Source organism: Larus michahellis, chromosome 10 (genome assembly GCF_964199755.1).
Source record: "Larus michahellis chromosome 10, bLarMic1.1, whole genome shotgun sequence".
Classification (NCBI taxonomy): domain Eukaryota; kingdom Metazoa; phylum Chordata; class Aves; order Charadriiformes; family Laridae; genus Larus; species Larus michahellis.
In genome coordinates this window covers 14,478,508-14,494,198 of record NC_133905.1, presented here as the reverse complement: position 1 = coordinate 14,494,198, position 15,691 = coordinate 14,478,508, and the positions used below count along the sequence as shown (strand labels likewise).

The following is a 15,691-nucleotide window of genomic DNA, read 5'->3' as shown; positions in this document are numbered from 1 at the left end:
CATCTAATCTTGAGGAATAGAATACAGATGGTATAAAACTAGTCCTGACACTTTTTCCAGGAGGGAAGGAGGAAGTAGATTGGATCATCCACTCCCACCCCTCCAGTCCAGCAGGCTGAAGGTGGCTGGCGCAGTGCCCTTTTGGGGAGGAAAACCAGGTAAGCCTTGAAATAGGACAAGAGACCTTGTAACCTAAGCTGAATTCTGGTCTCTCATGCATTCTGAGTTACAGGACCTGGAGAACTTCTCTTCTGTAGAAGCAGGCACCCTTTGTTGGACAAAGAATAAAGTTAATGACCCCTCGGCTTGTAAACTGCTTTTGACAAGCAGCTGAAATCCTTTGGAAGCTCTCGCACTGGCAGAAGTGACACTTAATGATTAACCCTAAGAAAAATCACGTGGTCATCTTTATATTAAACTAAAACCACAGCTGTATCTAAATCTCAACAGCAGTTCTTCACAATGGAAGCATGAGATATTTATTAAATGGGGGAAAGCTAACACTGAAGCTTATCAAGGAGGTATAGGAAAACACAAAGATTTTGTTTAGCAAATAGCAAAATAATAGCAGCAAAATGTCCTTTATCCCATGTCAGTATCAGGTTAATCTTTCAGGTCCAAACCAAAGTTGTCTTTTATTTAGGAAAAAAAAAAAGTTACCAATGGCCTGCACAACAGCTGATCCCCCTGAGATGCGCTACCGTGTGTGTGTGTCAAAGGTAATGAATACAATTAAAGATCAAACTGTACAGAGCAAATAACCCAGGGGTTTGTGCCACTGATATGATACTGCAGTGACTGTAAAAAATAGCACTGCAATTTATCTGTCTTGTATATCAAAGTTGGGGGAAATTCAAAACAAGCCTCTTTGAAGCTTCCTTAATTTGATCGTTCAAGAAAGGAAGTGACGTGCAGTTGCAGAATGTACCGCCATCCGGCAAGTGCTCTCGTGTGTCCCTGGTGTGAGGAGATGCTCAGTAAAGCAGAGTATGCGTGTTAGATCTGTACAAGAACGGTGAAAAGAGGTAATGACCTTCGCTGGCTGCTGGGAAAGGACAAGCCTTGCTTAATGCTGTCTGGTTCTGTAGGAACAGTGAAAACAAATCAGTTAAAAAGTGAAAAGAATGCTCATGTATCTGCCAGCTTTTCAGCAGTGTAAAAAGACAAATTTTTTGTTGTTCAGATGTACTTCTCTATTTCCTACTTCAATCCATTTCAGAAGTCAGAATAGCAGCATCATACTGCTTTGGACTACAGAGTCTGAATTTGCTTCCTGAGTGTGTAATTATAGTGCTGGAAAGTAACATGGACGTGCTGCTTACTATTATTGCAGAAATCTTATTAGATGAGCCTTGAGATAGGCACGATTTAAAAAGACAGGATGATTATACGGCTCAGAGCCTATAGTACTGCGCCGTTTATGCAGAAGCTAAATGGTAATGAAACCAAACTAGTCATTTAAAACCAGGTTTCGGCATGCAGCTAGCTGTGACTGGAGATGGAAAACAGGGCAGGGACAAAGCATTCAGGCTGATCTTTCTGGGCAAGTTTTTTACATCAATAATTATTTGTGTGTTATGGAACAAAAGAATTTATAGCAAGTAATTTTTTTAAAATAAATTATTTTGATAGGATTTAAGAAACCTAAGGCCCTTTTTGCAAACATCAACATTCCTTGGTCTCATTCTCTTGTGTAATTTTTGGTGACGTTTCTCATTGTTATCACATGTCCTTTCTGTGTACCAACGTTCAAGTTCATTCTTTGAGAAAGGTACAGATTGAGAGAGGTGCTTTATCATACCGCAAGCTGGCAGAAGAAAACAAGAAACTGGTTTTGGAACATCTTGAAGCTCTGGTGCTCCCTCGTATCACACCATCCACTTTGAAAATGGTCTCTAGGATGTTGCATGAAATTATTCTCAAAACTTGTCTTCTAGCTGTTACTGAAAACCACACGTGCTTCCTTGGTGGAATACACAATCAGAATTTTATTTAACTACTAGGGAAAATGACATTTTTAAGGTATTCTTAGGAACTGAAAAGCAGTGGAGAGCTCCCCGAACAAGCGTCTGGTGTGGAAAAGAGGGAGCTGTCCCAAGGTAAGAAGGAAGCACATGTGCGGGAACCACAGTAGCAAGGTTTTCTCAATCTGTTATCTTCCTCTAAAGATTTTTGTTCTCTATTACTTATTGGTAAATTATGGAATCTTCCAGAATAATCATATGAAAGTTCCTCTCCAGCAGAAATATCAGTGGCTGCAAAAAGTGCCAGTTTAGGCACCATTGAGTCAACTCGAACTGGCACCATAAATAAATTCGGTTCACAAGAATGATTCAGGAATCTGCCTACGTTACCGATGTACGTAGGGTCAACAAAAGTCTCCATTATCTGACCACTATGGAGGTGCTCCCTCACCGCTATAATGTAGTTCGAAGCCTTTGATGTCTGGGCCTGAATTCTTCTACGTGCCTCATTAAAGCCTAAAACTTCACCAGCGTATTCACAAACAAATCTTCCTTTAGCTATGAATTCCAGAGTGCGAACACCCCACCCTTTCTTCTCAGTCTTGAATACCTCAAGTCTGAATTGCAAACCCCTCTGAACAACCCTGTTTTGACAGGATTCACCACACTGGCACATGGAATTGCATTCAAAAACAGGCCTGGCATATTCCTCCTCTTTCTCTGTGGGCTGGAGGCACAAACTGTTATAATTTTCACCACGGCAAAGACAGGAGCATGTGCGAACCACACAGGAGCTGGTAAGACAAGAACATCCTGGAAAGGTGATTTCAGTGGGGTCGATGTCTCCGTCTGCTCCAGCCACGTTGTCTGGGCTATACTGCGAAGAGAACAAGAGTCAAATCCTTGTCATGTTCAATGCTTCTTTCCACAGAGGCTATCGAATTTTTAAGAAATTCATGTCTGGCAATGACTGATCTCTAAACTGAACTGAACACATCATTTCCCTGTAATTTTCTAACCACAAGTCTAACATTTCTAAAATATTTTAAAGAATACAAATCAGATATTCCATATAGACCAAAAAAGAATTGATAGTTTGTTAGTAACTGAATTTCTCAAAATAGTCTACTAGCCAGAAAAAAAAAATTCTTAGCAGAAAAACATGTCAGCTAGTTTACTAAATAGATACTATTTTTATTTATAGAAATAGCAAACTATCTTTAAAGTAATTTCCCCCTTCAAAATGCTCAATAAGCTACTTATACAGTTAGTCTATAACTATTTTAAGTCACAGAATTTCAAATGTCCATTTTTGTTAAAAATGAAGATACTTTCAATTTATCTCTTCAAAATGTTGCATTCAAAATTGCTCCTGCTAATTGTGTGAGAAAGTGATGATGGTATTGCACTGGCACACCTCTACATATTTAAAAAATGCTGAGCTAACTACTCTATTGTCAGAAAAGAACACAGGATGGTATTTGCTTCACCCTAAATTCTGTCTGCGGGAATAATGTGCTTCAATTCAAGCAACCCAAGCTGAAAATCAGGTTCTCAAAATTACACTAATGCCCCCAGCAGGTGAATGATTATAGAACAACGGGGCTGTTGCAAAATAAAAGCTGACAGAAACTTTGCTGAATGTGAGAATCAAAATATAAAGACAGCTACATGATATTTTTACTTTCTTCTCAGCATTCATCTTGCAAAGCTTTATTTAGAAACCTGGAGTATGTGCTATTACTAAACATTACATTTCATAGTAGCTTATGTCTGGTAGCTTCTGGGTGTTGGCAAACATCCAGTTCATTCAGGAGGTTCTTTTTTTCATAAACATCAGCTTTCTCAGTCATTTGGCTTTACTTGGAACCAAGTTTAATAGTCCCTTACCTGTTCCCATCTTCTCCCATTCAGTGACTACAAGCTTTCCCATTTTTGATAATTAAGAGCACACCATGCAATTTAGGAAGATTAGGGTCTGTTTGGATTAAGTCTTTCTTTTTCCCCCCAGGTGTATTAGAAGCGACTTCATTCTGGTTTGTGAAGACTCTCTAACACCACTGAAGCGAGCTCCTGAGCAGTAAGGTGTACTTCCAGGAAATGTGTTTGGAACTTAACAAGTAATGCAGAAGACAGCAGAGACTGGGCTATGCCTGAGAAAGTATGAAACTAGTTAAGAGTTTAAAGTATGGTCCTGTATTTCCAGATTACACCTGTTCTTGTAAACCGCTTCAGACAGTTGCACAACGAGAAGTGTCTGCCAAGCCTGTCAGATTTTTACTCTCAGTCTAGTTTCAGCCTACAGTCGACGCTAATGCCCTGTAGCACAAGAAGTTTATTCCTCCTGAAAGGTGACATGTTAACTACGCGATTAAAAATCTACAAAATGCCACGTATTGAGGAAAAAAAATAATCGCATATGTATGTAACCGAAGCGCACGGCCAAGAAAGAGCGTATAATGAGGCTTGTACCGAGGGGCCGGTCGTGGAGGTGTAAGGAGCCCCACAACCCTCTCTGGCGTCCCCGCCTCGGGGGTGTCCGGGACGGGCTGGCGAGGGGACGCACCGGCAGGCGGGCTCCCTGAGGCGCCACGGGCCGCGCTGGCCTCTTGTCCCCTTCTTCTCCTCTCTCAGGTCCCCCTTCCCCCCACCGCAGTCTGGTTCTCGGGGCGACCGCGGCCCCCACCCGTACCTGAAAGGCCGGCGGGGCCTCCCCGTGCGGCCACAGCCCGACAGCCACCGGCTCCTGCCCGCCGCTCAGGTCCGCCATGGCCCCGGCCACCACCGCCCGGACCCCGCCCCCCGGCCCCGCGGGGATTGGCTCTCCGCCCCGAAGCTTCTCTTTGATTGGGCAGAAGGAGTGACGCGCGGCGTGCGGGTGCGTAGGTGCTGCGGTGGCGCGGGAGTGGGCGCTTGCCTGGCGCGGGCTGAGCGCCGCCATCTTGTGGCGAGGATCTTCAGCGAGGCCGGCGCGGTGCCGGGTCGCTCGTTGCGGAGGGGCTGGGCGGCCGGGGCGGCTCCACGCTGCCCTGCGCCCGTGGGATGAGACTGCCCTCGGCCGAGGGCTGAGGGAAGGCGGTGCGGTTGCCGTCCTGGGTCACTTCCCGCGGTGGGGCTGCCCCTCTGGAAACGGGTGCGGCTTTGCGTGATACGTGTGAAAGTACTCAAACCCGAGTAATTTAAAATGTTAATTAGGAGCTACTGAGTTATTTTAATTTTTCATGTGACTGTAAATCCTTGCTTATTTTGAAGGTATTGGAGTTTGGGGCTTTGGCAGGTTTTTTTGGTGTTTTGTGGGGGTTTTTTGTTGCTTTTTTTGTTTGTCTGTTTTAATTCTTCCTGGCTGGTTTACACTTTCAGTTAACCTTTTATATATAACTTTTTTTTTTAAAGTAAGTTAATGCATTTTGTAATGTGGGTGGGAAGTCTTGTATTCATATCTTACAAGGCCTAGAAGTTCTGTCAGCTGTGGCTGGGCAGTGGGGACTGGCCACCTCCTGTCTGGGGATGGAAAAAGCTTTGGCAGGTTTTGTACCTACAGCAATGTAGAGCGAGGCCATAATCTTCCCCTTGGCTACTATGTCAGGACATAATTCATTCAATTGGCCTTCTGGCTGAAGGGAGATATGGGCCCATGGAATCAAGCTCTGGATTGATCTGGAAGGCTTTTCCAGTCCTATATATGATGTTCTTCTAGAGCAATCATGACAAAATTGCTTCTGTGCTGTGTGATAAGAGTAGAGCAGTCACAATGGGTCTCACCTCCCCTTTTCTCTGTGAACAGCAAACTGAGCTGTGGCTAGGCAAAAGGAGTCAGACTTGTGTTCTTTGGATGCTGATGGTTCCATTAGCTTTTGTATTTGCCCCTTGGGTCAGTTTTGGGGCCTAAGGTTGAGGAAGCTCTTACTGGCTCTTCACCTCCTTTTTCCCTTTGTGTGAAGCATGTGTTTTCCTTTTGAAATCAATTACCACATCCGGAAATGATCTCTTCAGACTTAGGAGGCAGAAATGCCTGGAGCATGCTCTGTGCCCCTCCAAGAAGGTGTTATTGTTGTGTGTGTCTTTCACTGTGGTGATTATTGATGTGATTTTTCTGATCCCTCTTTTCTGCACCATCCAGGAAATGAAAGGAGTCTTCACGTATTGTGTCACCTTCTGTCTGCCTGTGAAGAGGAGCTGAGCAACACCAGGAGAGGTACAGGTGAGACCGGACAGTGAAGTCCGTGTCTGTGGGTTGGACGGTTAATGGGGTAGCAGAATTGTTAGGAAGATAATGAACGGGGTTGTTTAGGATTGCACTCAGCCTGTAAGAGAAGGGAAGGTATGGAAGAGGAGTTTCTAGAAGTCTGCCTCCCAGTATCTGGCCAGTATAATTTTGGGGAAGAGTTTGATCAGTTTAAGCCTTGGATCAGTGTATGCTGCTGTGAATGTAAAGGAAATGTAGCATCGGCACTTCATAACTGAATGGAATGAAAACGGTGGAAGGCTTTAAATACACATAGCCTGTCACTTGCAGTTTGTCCACCCAAGCGGCTGTACAGCTCCTTCCTGTGGATCGCTCTGAGCCCTGCCTTCTTGGGGCTGATGCCTTCCTCCTGTGAGGACTTACCATTGTGGGGATGGTGGTAGATCCATTTTTGTGAGACAGATGATGAAATGTTGAGTGACTGCAGAAATTAAAATAGGCTTTGGTTTTGTAGTTCAGGGCTTTCTGTTATTACCAAATTGACCTTTATCTCAAGACACACATAATTTGGCTGCTAATCCTTAGTGCCAGATGGAATTCTTTTCCATTTTTAAATGACAGAAGTAATAAGTCATTACTCTGTAGTAAAAGAAACAGATTGCTTATATGTACAGGAGATGGGGTTTTGGAAATCAGCAAAAGGTCATGGAAAATCTAGTGTTTTCCTCCTTCTCCTCCTCTCCAGGGCTTCTATTGTATTGAACTACAAATGGGTTGAACTGTTGAGATGTCCAGGTTGGGTGAAAGATTGATGAAAGCTCATTTTAATTTTTGATGTAAAATTGTTGTTGAAACAAAGCTTAAAATTGAGATGAAAGAGTGAACTGTGTGTGAACTTTGTTATGCTGAACTAAGGCACCTGGTGCAGCTGTGAATTTCTTTTGCAACGCAGTATGCTGTATCTAGGATGAGACTATATGAATCATTTTTCTTTGATATGTTGCGTGCATTTAGATGTTGTTTTTTCTCCCTGAACAAATAATGCTTTCTGCTCATTAGTCATTTTTATGACTGTTTTCTGCAGTTTGTCACATTTCTTAATATCCATCTCATATTTGGAGTTTGGAATGTTAACTGTGCCTGGAACAGTGAGTTCATTTGAGAGCTGTCTTCATCTGACATCATCACTGAATTTTTGTGGCTGATACTGTGTATTGTAATAAGGTGGTGGAGCTCAGGGGTGTGTGTGAACCAGACTCACCAGGCTGCAAGTTAAGGGAGCTGTGCTCAGGAAGCTATGCGTAATCCTAGTCTAGAAGAAATTAGATATAAAGGTTCTTGTCTTTTCTGGTAGGCAGAAGGCCCTGGAGTCAAAAGAAGCTTTTTCTAAGAGATTTCTTTCTAATGTCAGTGTGCTGAAAGCTAAGAAATCTCAGTGATTTTGTGTATTCATAGTGTCATCATCAGTACTATTGATTGGAAGGGAACTCTGGTGATCTGATGCAACCCTTTCTTCAGCTGGGAGTGTTGCCAATACTTGATCAGGTCAGCTGTGGCTTTCTGGAGGTGACTTCTGGAAAACTCTCAAGGCCTGAGATTTCACAGCCTCTCGGATCCAGGTTTCAGGACTGTGCCAGCCTCACAGTGAGAGTTTTTTCAAAATGTCAAACCTGAACTTCCCATTGTTTTGCTTTTGTGCCTTATTTATCACTAGTGAGAGGAGTGTGACTCTGTTATCTTCATAATTACTCTTCACAGTGTTCCTTTAGATGAGCTCATAGTGTCCTCCTTGCTGGAATAAACAAGCATATGTCCCTCAAACTTTTCTTGTTGGTCATGTGCTTAGTCTCCTGACATCTGTCGTTCCCAGGTTGAGTGTTTCTTAGCTGCCTTATCCATGCTCTCTTTAGATTGTGTCTTCTTCCTTCTCTAGTTAATCTTAGATACTTTTTTTTTGTTTTTTAAATTCCCTTGCTTACAGACTCGACTCTTTCTGCTGCTTTTCTTCTCATGCCAAGTGTGGATTTTCCTTTGATTTGACCTTCATTTTTGGATAATCATCTCCATCAGGTTAGTGGGCATGTACTCTATCCTTCTGCCAGTCTATTGTGCATCTATTAGAATATTGATTTACAGAGAGTGAACTATAAAAAAATCAATATCCCATTAAGTGGAGTACAGTGACAATGTTCTAAGGCTAGTCAAGTTCAAAGACTAGTGTCTAGACGCTTAGGTGGTGTTTTTTTCCCCAATGTGGTCTTGGCTAGGCAGGTAAGATAAAACATATGCATCTTGTTAGGGTTTTGTTTACATGTGTTTGTGGCTGGAAGACTCATTACAAACAACCACATTTTGAGAACTGTTGGCAAAAAGGTACTTTGATGTATTATGACACTTGCAGTTTATTGGTTTTTAGTAGTGAAACAGTAGAATATATATTTTCTCCAGGGTATTTAGGCAGGGTATATAGACATGAGCAATCATCTGATATGGCATACTAGTGTCTGCTCTTAAGTGCTGAGGGAATTGTGGAAAGACCAGGTGTAAAGATTTTCTTTTTTTCTTTTTTTTATTGTCAGTATGAGATACCTACTACATACACATGATGAATGCAGCTCCCCTGCCTGCCCCTTGCTCTCTGCACAGTAGTCTGCCATCTGAAGATGGTGAATGAAAACATACATATTTTTCTACTTCCTACTTTTGAACCATTCTCAGACCAGTCTGCAGTTATTTTAAGACATGTTACTTGTACTTCAGTATTATTTGTGAACATCTGACTGACCACAGGTATGATTCCCCTTCATGCACTGGATTGCTGTTACTGTCTTTTTAAAAATAGCAAATATGTTAATACTCTGAACTATTAGCTTAGCTAGGAAACTAGATTTTTGTCTGTTTATGGTTCAATTCATTTATGCTTTATAGCTTATAAAATACATTAAAGTACTTTATGGGCTGAGGATTTGAAATGGTGAGAGGCTGCAGTCTCTGCAGCGAGTGTGCTGTGGCGCTGTGCAGTGATGCGTGGCTGGCATGCAGCCTGCTCTCTGCAAGGCCCAGCTCATTATCTGCGAGTCACACCTGGCCCTCGCTAAGTTTGGAAGCAGGATTTCTGAGGGTCAGTCCTCAGCTTGGGGCTCCTGCCTGGTGAAACTGTCTCCTGCTGTGTGCTAATGAGCTTCTAAATCTTCCATGAGTAAATGGATGCTGGAGTGAAATATCTGGTAATCATGTTTATAAATCCAAAAAAGGAGAAGTTGAAGATCAGTTTAAGTATGCCATAGCTGTGCAGAGAAGACTGACCTTGGAAAATGCTGTGTTTGAATAACATAGTTTATCAAAGTATCTCCAAGTGCTTTGCAGAGATAGATGGACTTTGTTTCCTTTCTTGTACAGATAAGAAAACTGATGCAGAAACACATGAAATGAGTTATCCAGTGGTTGAGCTATTGTTCTTGGTTATCACATTTCATCTGTCACCATATGCTGCTCTTGCCGCATCGATTAGGTGATATGAACCATAAATCTCATTGCCAATACACAAACGCAAAGTCTTGACTTTCATATGAGTAAGAAAGTTATATAACTTAACATTTTGTCACATCCTCAGTTGTAAAAAAAAAAAAAAAAAAAAAAAAGAGTCTAGAACAATGGGAACAATTCAGATCTTGCCATGCAAATTGCTTCCTGATTAATAGCAATGTATTTCAGTGAAAATTAGTCTCAGGATATATTTCACTTAAATAAACTTGCATCTATAAAGTATTTTGGCCTGACAGCGGTAGGTGAGCCACTTGCAAAGACTAGATGGACCACCCATCTACTCAGTAAAATTATAATAATATTTTTGCAGGGAATCTGTCCTGAGTGTATTTTTATGCTTTTGTTAATAGAGAATGCTATATAACAGCATTCCGATTAAATAGATTTCTGTGTAACGATATTTCTTCAAAAAAAACCTCATTACTAAGTGAGGCATAGAACTGCCTTGCAGACTGAAGGAGTTTCTTCCCTATGAAGTGCACGTCAAATTTCTTCTGTGCTCCCCATCTGCCTTGTGTGAAAAACCTTCCTTTGACATCAGTGACCTCTGGCAAGCCCTCTGTAGATAAGGAAGATGTATACACCATTCAGGTCTTCGATGGACTACGTATGTAATGGACAATTTCAAGGGACAAAGCCGGTGTTTCAAATTGATGTATTAGTACTACAGTGTGCTTAGCAAACTTCTGCTGCAAAATTTGGTGTGTAGCTTCACTTAACGTGCTGCTTCTTTTCAGCAGTTTGCCAGAGACAGAATTGCATGTTCTAGCACTTGCAGGAAATGAGTAAACGAAGCTGAGAGAGTGCCATGTAGATTTACTGGGCTGCCTTTCACCAAAATGGTGGTTGTGCAGTTCCTTTGACCATTGCCTCTACAGGGTGGTTTAGTTTATGGCTAGCGTGGCATGGTAGCTTTTGTGTTTTTATTAGGCTGTGCTTCTAGTGTCTTCAGCACCAGATATTCTTGACTGCAGTAGTCTGAGTAACTGTTTTCACACTGCAAGTGCTTTCCTGGCCGTTCAGGTAGGTCTGTCCTGTATGTTTGGGACCACGCGTATTGTGAAATATACAGCTGAAGCCAGACTAAGGTAAAGCTTCAGTTTTCTGTTACAGCTGACAGTGACAACAGCATCTTGTCACTATGGGCTGCAGCGTGTCGGAGGCTCACTGGTTTGGCGTGCATAGAGCAGTCACCATGGTGTTGGTGAACGATGTCCTCATAGAGATGTGTGTCTGGTGCCAGGGCAGGGCTTGTGGCTGCTCAGAAAATTACTGGTAGCTTTGCATAGCTGGGTTTTGCAGGGTATCTAAAGTTTATTTCAGGGATACATGTTTTCTTAGCCTTTACATTGCATGTTTTATATATATAGGAAGCAGTTCTAACCTTTTGTGCTCTGAGGCGTGGCCGGTCACTGCAGAGGTTCATACTGCGCCCTGTCAGGAAAGGTTCACAATGCCGGGATCTTCAGGTTTCTTTTGTTTCATGAAGATGTATTCCCCTACTATTAAGGGTATTTTCAGTGGCTTACTGTCAATTCTGTTGTGTGTTGTACTGATTCAAGCTGTCTTCAGGCACACATGCTGTACATCAGCCATATTTCCGGTCAGCGTGAGCCCAAAATCAATGTACCTGTAGAGGGAAATGTACAGTTTCGTCTTGGGAAACTGGGGTGATCTTCCAAGCTGTAAAAGACAAGTAGGCGAAGGCTGTGGCACTGAATGTGAAATGAACTCTGTGCACTCTGAGACTGTAGTGTTAATCACGTTTCGTCTTGCTGGTTAATGTTGGAGTGCAAGTCATGTAAAACCACACATAAGCTAAGGCTGATGGAAAACTGTACTGCTCTGTGAATAAAATAGGAGGTTGAGTTAGGCATAACCATTTGTATCTTCAGCGAATGTTGGGTCAGGCATGATGGACTGTGGAACAACTCCTTCCAGTTCTTGTCACACATAGCATCTTGGTCTGTAGCCTGCCCTTTACTGAATGAGTTGACAGTAATAAAAATGGCTTTGGAGTTTTATGTTTGGTTGGGTTTTTTTGTGGTTTTTTTTTATTGTCCCTAAGCAATATTTGCTTAATATATTACAAAATTTTCAACCTGATGATCCTGTACTATTTATGCTTTCAAAAAGCTTATATTTTTGCATTTTTTGTATTTGCATTGTTGAGAAAGATGTGTTGCAAGAGAATAAAAGAGTCCCTAATCTATCTGCTCCATAACTGTACTTTGGTTTAAATGAAATTAATGATTTTTCCTTGTTGGTATGACAACAGAAAACATAAAGGTGAAATTAGAATAAGAATATAGGTGAATGTTAACTGTATGTGCTGTAGCAGGTAAATAAATCATTTGGTGATTATAGAATAATAATTCAGTATGGCATGCAGTCAAACAGAATGCTTTTAAGAGGGGAGGAACCGTATAAAGAAAGAATTATGTGTGTTTAATATAGTATTTCAATGTGACAGTAAATCAATTCCCCTCGTCAAATTATATGAACAAATTTATGAGTATGTGCGTATCTGGAGCAATTAATAGGCCATCTTGTGTAGGACTGAGATACCTAGTTTTGCACTGTAACCTTTAAATACAATTTATCTCAAAGGCGTAATGCTTAAAACTTAATGTTTCTTTCAGAAGACAATTCAGGAATAAAAAAGGAAAATAACACCTTAATAAAAAAGTTAGTTTTTGTAGCGTTCCATTGCTTAGAATTTAATTACCTTTCAAAGCTATTAATTTTGATGTAATCTCTCAATTTTTATCATAATATTCTCTGCAATGCTATTTCTGCTTACTTTATGAAATGAACATTTTCGAGTACCCCTCAGTCTTTCTGAATGCTTTACAGTCAAGTGCAATCCAAGTAACTGGGAGCCATGAGAAATGGTCTAATGCTGTACCCTTAAGCACGGGCAAGTATCGTGTAAGTGACAGCACTGTGCGTGCAAAATCCAGGTAGCAGGAGGCATGGCCTGGATGCCCAGGGAGTGAATCAGCAAATGTGATTTCTGTTCATAGCTTGGCCACTAATTTCTCCTCAGAAGCCCTTGTAGCTTCTCTCTGCGAGCTCTTCAGAGCTGGGTCCGTGCATGTGCACTGTGGAGTGCTGCTCTCGAATGATGCCTGCAGGCTCTAAAGCAGGGAAAAAAGGGAATAAAAAAGAAAGAGTTGGAACTGAGTTCTACCTGAGCAAGTAAAAAATCTATTTCTGTACACGACTTTAAAAATATGAAGAATCTGTCTAGATGCCATCTTGCTTTTGGTAGCTACATTTGTAACACTGCTTTCTCCGTAGCAATCCTTTCTGAAGCAGGTAATTCTGGATTGATAGGGGTATCAGAAATTATTTGCCTAGTGAGGGTCTAGCTAGAGAAACGATTTTCCATGTAAATTTTTGGGATATAAAGAGACAAATTAATTGCTGTTTTTCTGGTAAGAAGCTGAAGTCATCACCAAATTTTTGAACATCATTAGTTAGTCTCTGCTCTGTGGCAAGTTACTTGCCCTTTCCTACTTCTGGGGAGTAGGAACAGCAGCTATCATTGTAGGAGGGAAGAGCAGGGAATGTTTGATAAGGTCAGCAATGTTGGTCTTAACCATCTGCAGTGCTCTGTGAAAAGGACATGTTTTGAATATGTTTGTAAGTCATCTCCAGCCAGCTGTCATCCTTATTTGTTGTAACACTGACTACTTTGAAGTGCTCCTCCGTATAAAATGAGCAGACTACAATGGGGTTGTGTGCTGTACAAGTCAGCTACATGTGTACCAACAGCACTGTTGTCAGTGAAGGTGTGCATAAAGGTGTCAAAAGCAAGATCCCTAGGCTTTGCTACCACATCGCAGCGTAAGGCAGCTCAGGGTCTTGAAGGAGGCCCATGCAGCCCTTCCATTCTGTGGGGTTTGTTTTCGGCAGAGGGCAGCAGTTTGCATAATCTAACAGTCAGTATGGGGGGTAAAAAAATGTGGTTATCTGCTTCAGGTAGCAACCAGCAGATCTTATTTTGTGTCTCCTTTGAAGAAGGAAATAGCCCTCAGGAGTCGAACAGCTAGATGAACTGGTTCACCACTGCATTGACAGTGGTAGACCTTTCCTTCCCTTGCACCAGACCACCCGTGGCCTCTTCTGTGCCAGTGGCTGCTTCCTCAGGGATGTGATGGAGCTTTCTCCGTTAATTAACTCAAGAAGCTCAGTGATGAGGAAAAAGTAGCCAGCCTTCTTGTGCCAAGAAAGTCCTGAGCTTAGCTGTGCTGTGTGGTCATAGAGTCTTCAGTAGCAGCTTGAACCTCTTCCCCGGAGAGAGCTTTACTGGGGTAAGTAAGTGTTTGAAGAAGTTCTTCAAGTTAGGCTAAAAGCACAACAACTCTTTGCATGCGTCCAGGCTCTGGCATCCCATGGATTAAGAGTTCCCCATGGGTGTTCTCCAGCTCTGTTAAGGATCTCACAGCAGGTATTTCCAGACATACAAATCAAATCTAAAACTACAAATGTGAAGATCCCAGTGTTACGCTGGGAAGTCTCCATGTAGAAAGTTAACATTTTAGGAATTTATCACTGAACATCATTAATCTTGTCTTTGGTGCTGACCTCCATGATGCATATCCTTTGCATGCAGCCCACATCACAAACTGCTGCATAGGCAAAGGTGAGGGAGTGAACGCTGCTCCTGTTTGAAAAGCAGTTGAACTGCTGTGGAAATAGTCTGCTCTGATTTTAGGTTAGCTTTAATTGGGTTTGATGTCATTTGTTTTTATTGTTTTAAAGAGTTTGGAGAAGCATAAAGACAGTTACATAGTTAAGATATAGCATGAATCACACAGGAGTTAGCATCTTCCTCAGAAGCATTATTTAACTGGCAACATCTAAAAGCTAGTAGCTGACAGGTGTGCTTGGGGGATTGCATTTAGCAAGAGTATTTCCCAAATATGACATCATGTTTTCAGCTATGGCTTGTTTTTTCACCTTTCCTCCCAACTTCTCTAAGTGCTTCTTGATTTATGGTTATTTCTCCCTTATCATGTGGCTGAGAACGCATTACATTTGTTCAAAACCGAGGTCAAATAATAAGGAAGAGGTAGAAGACCTGTACTTCTGAAAGCTGCAAGTAAGCTGCATGTCTTCTCACAGAACAAACCATGAACTAATTTGAACATAGTGGATTTAAAAGCGGTAATTAGTTTTCATGTCCACATATTTTTTAATCTTAAAAATGAAGAAAATTAATTGTCTGCAGCTAGTATTCCTGGTGACGTGGCCACTAAGAATAAGCAATTTTGATAGAGATCAGGATGTTTCTAGAATCAATTTAGGAGTGGTTTAAAAAAACCCAAACCAACAACCCAACAAAAAAAAAACAACCCAGAGAAACTTCCATCTGTATCGTATTTTATGACTCTCTTTAGGGGAAGGGGGAGCGAAGACTGACTGTCGTGTCCCAACCTTTATGTAGACCACTGAGCATAGTAAGGTTTTCAGTTCCTCTGCTTGTTGCCAGAGTGCAAATAATATAAATATTTTAACAAAGATTAGAAAATTAGTTGTTTGTACCAACATCCTTACTGATTATTTTTAAATTCGTGCTGATAATTTGGCATGCCTAATAAAGTGGTATATAATCTAATTTTATAATAAAGGGAAGGCTGAACTTCTTTCTTGGCCAGGTGACTGTGTAGTATTGCTGTTGTGGACTAGTCAGCCCTGATAGCGTTCTATGAAATGTGAAAAAAGTGAAAAGCAATCTTGCTTCCAAAGGATTGTTGGTGACCTTTAAATTAGGGCTGGGAGTCTCATCATAAACTGCAACTGGAGGATACATGACTTACTTCCCTTTCCTTCTGAACTGAAAGGTTGTTTTTACTGAAATTACCACTTATTACAGAAAGGTCAAATTCGTATAACGGCATCTCGAGTAAGTAGATAGTGACCTTGTTCATCTTGGCACAGTGTTGGCAACTTCATAGTTCTGTGTTTTGTTTTTTTTTTTTAAAGA

The 15,691-nt window shown here is 41.5% G+C and overlaps 1 protein-coding gene across 1 annotated transcript; it reads right to left on the bottom strand.

Moving 5' to 3' along the window:
* Positions 1-1,968: 1,968 nt before the first annotated feature.
* Positions 1,969-4,755, bottom strand: LOC141749344 (histone-lysine N-methyltransferase SETMAR). Its single transcript, XM_074602716.1, has 2 exons — positions 4,657-4,755; positions 1,969-2,841 (listed from the first exon to the last, which is right to left on the bottom strand). Exons 1-2 carry the CDS (start codon positions 4,732-4,734, stop codon positions 2,029-2,031), a joined length of 891 nt encoding a protein of 296 aa, XP_074458817.1. The 5' UTR covers positions 4,735-4,755; the 3' UTR covers positions 1,969-2,028.
* Positions 4,756-15,691: the final 10,936 nt, after the last annotated feature.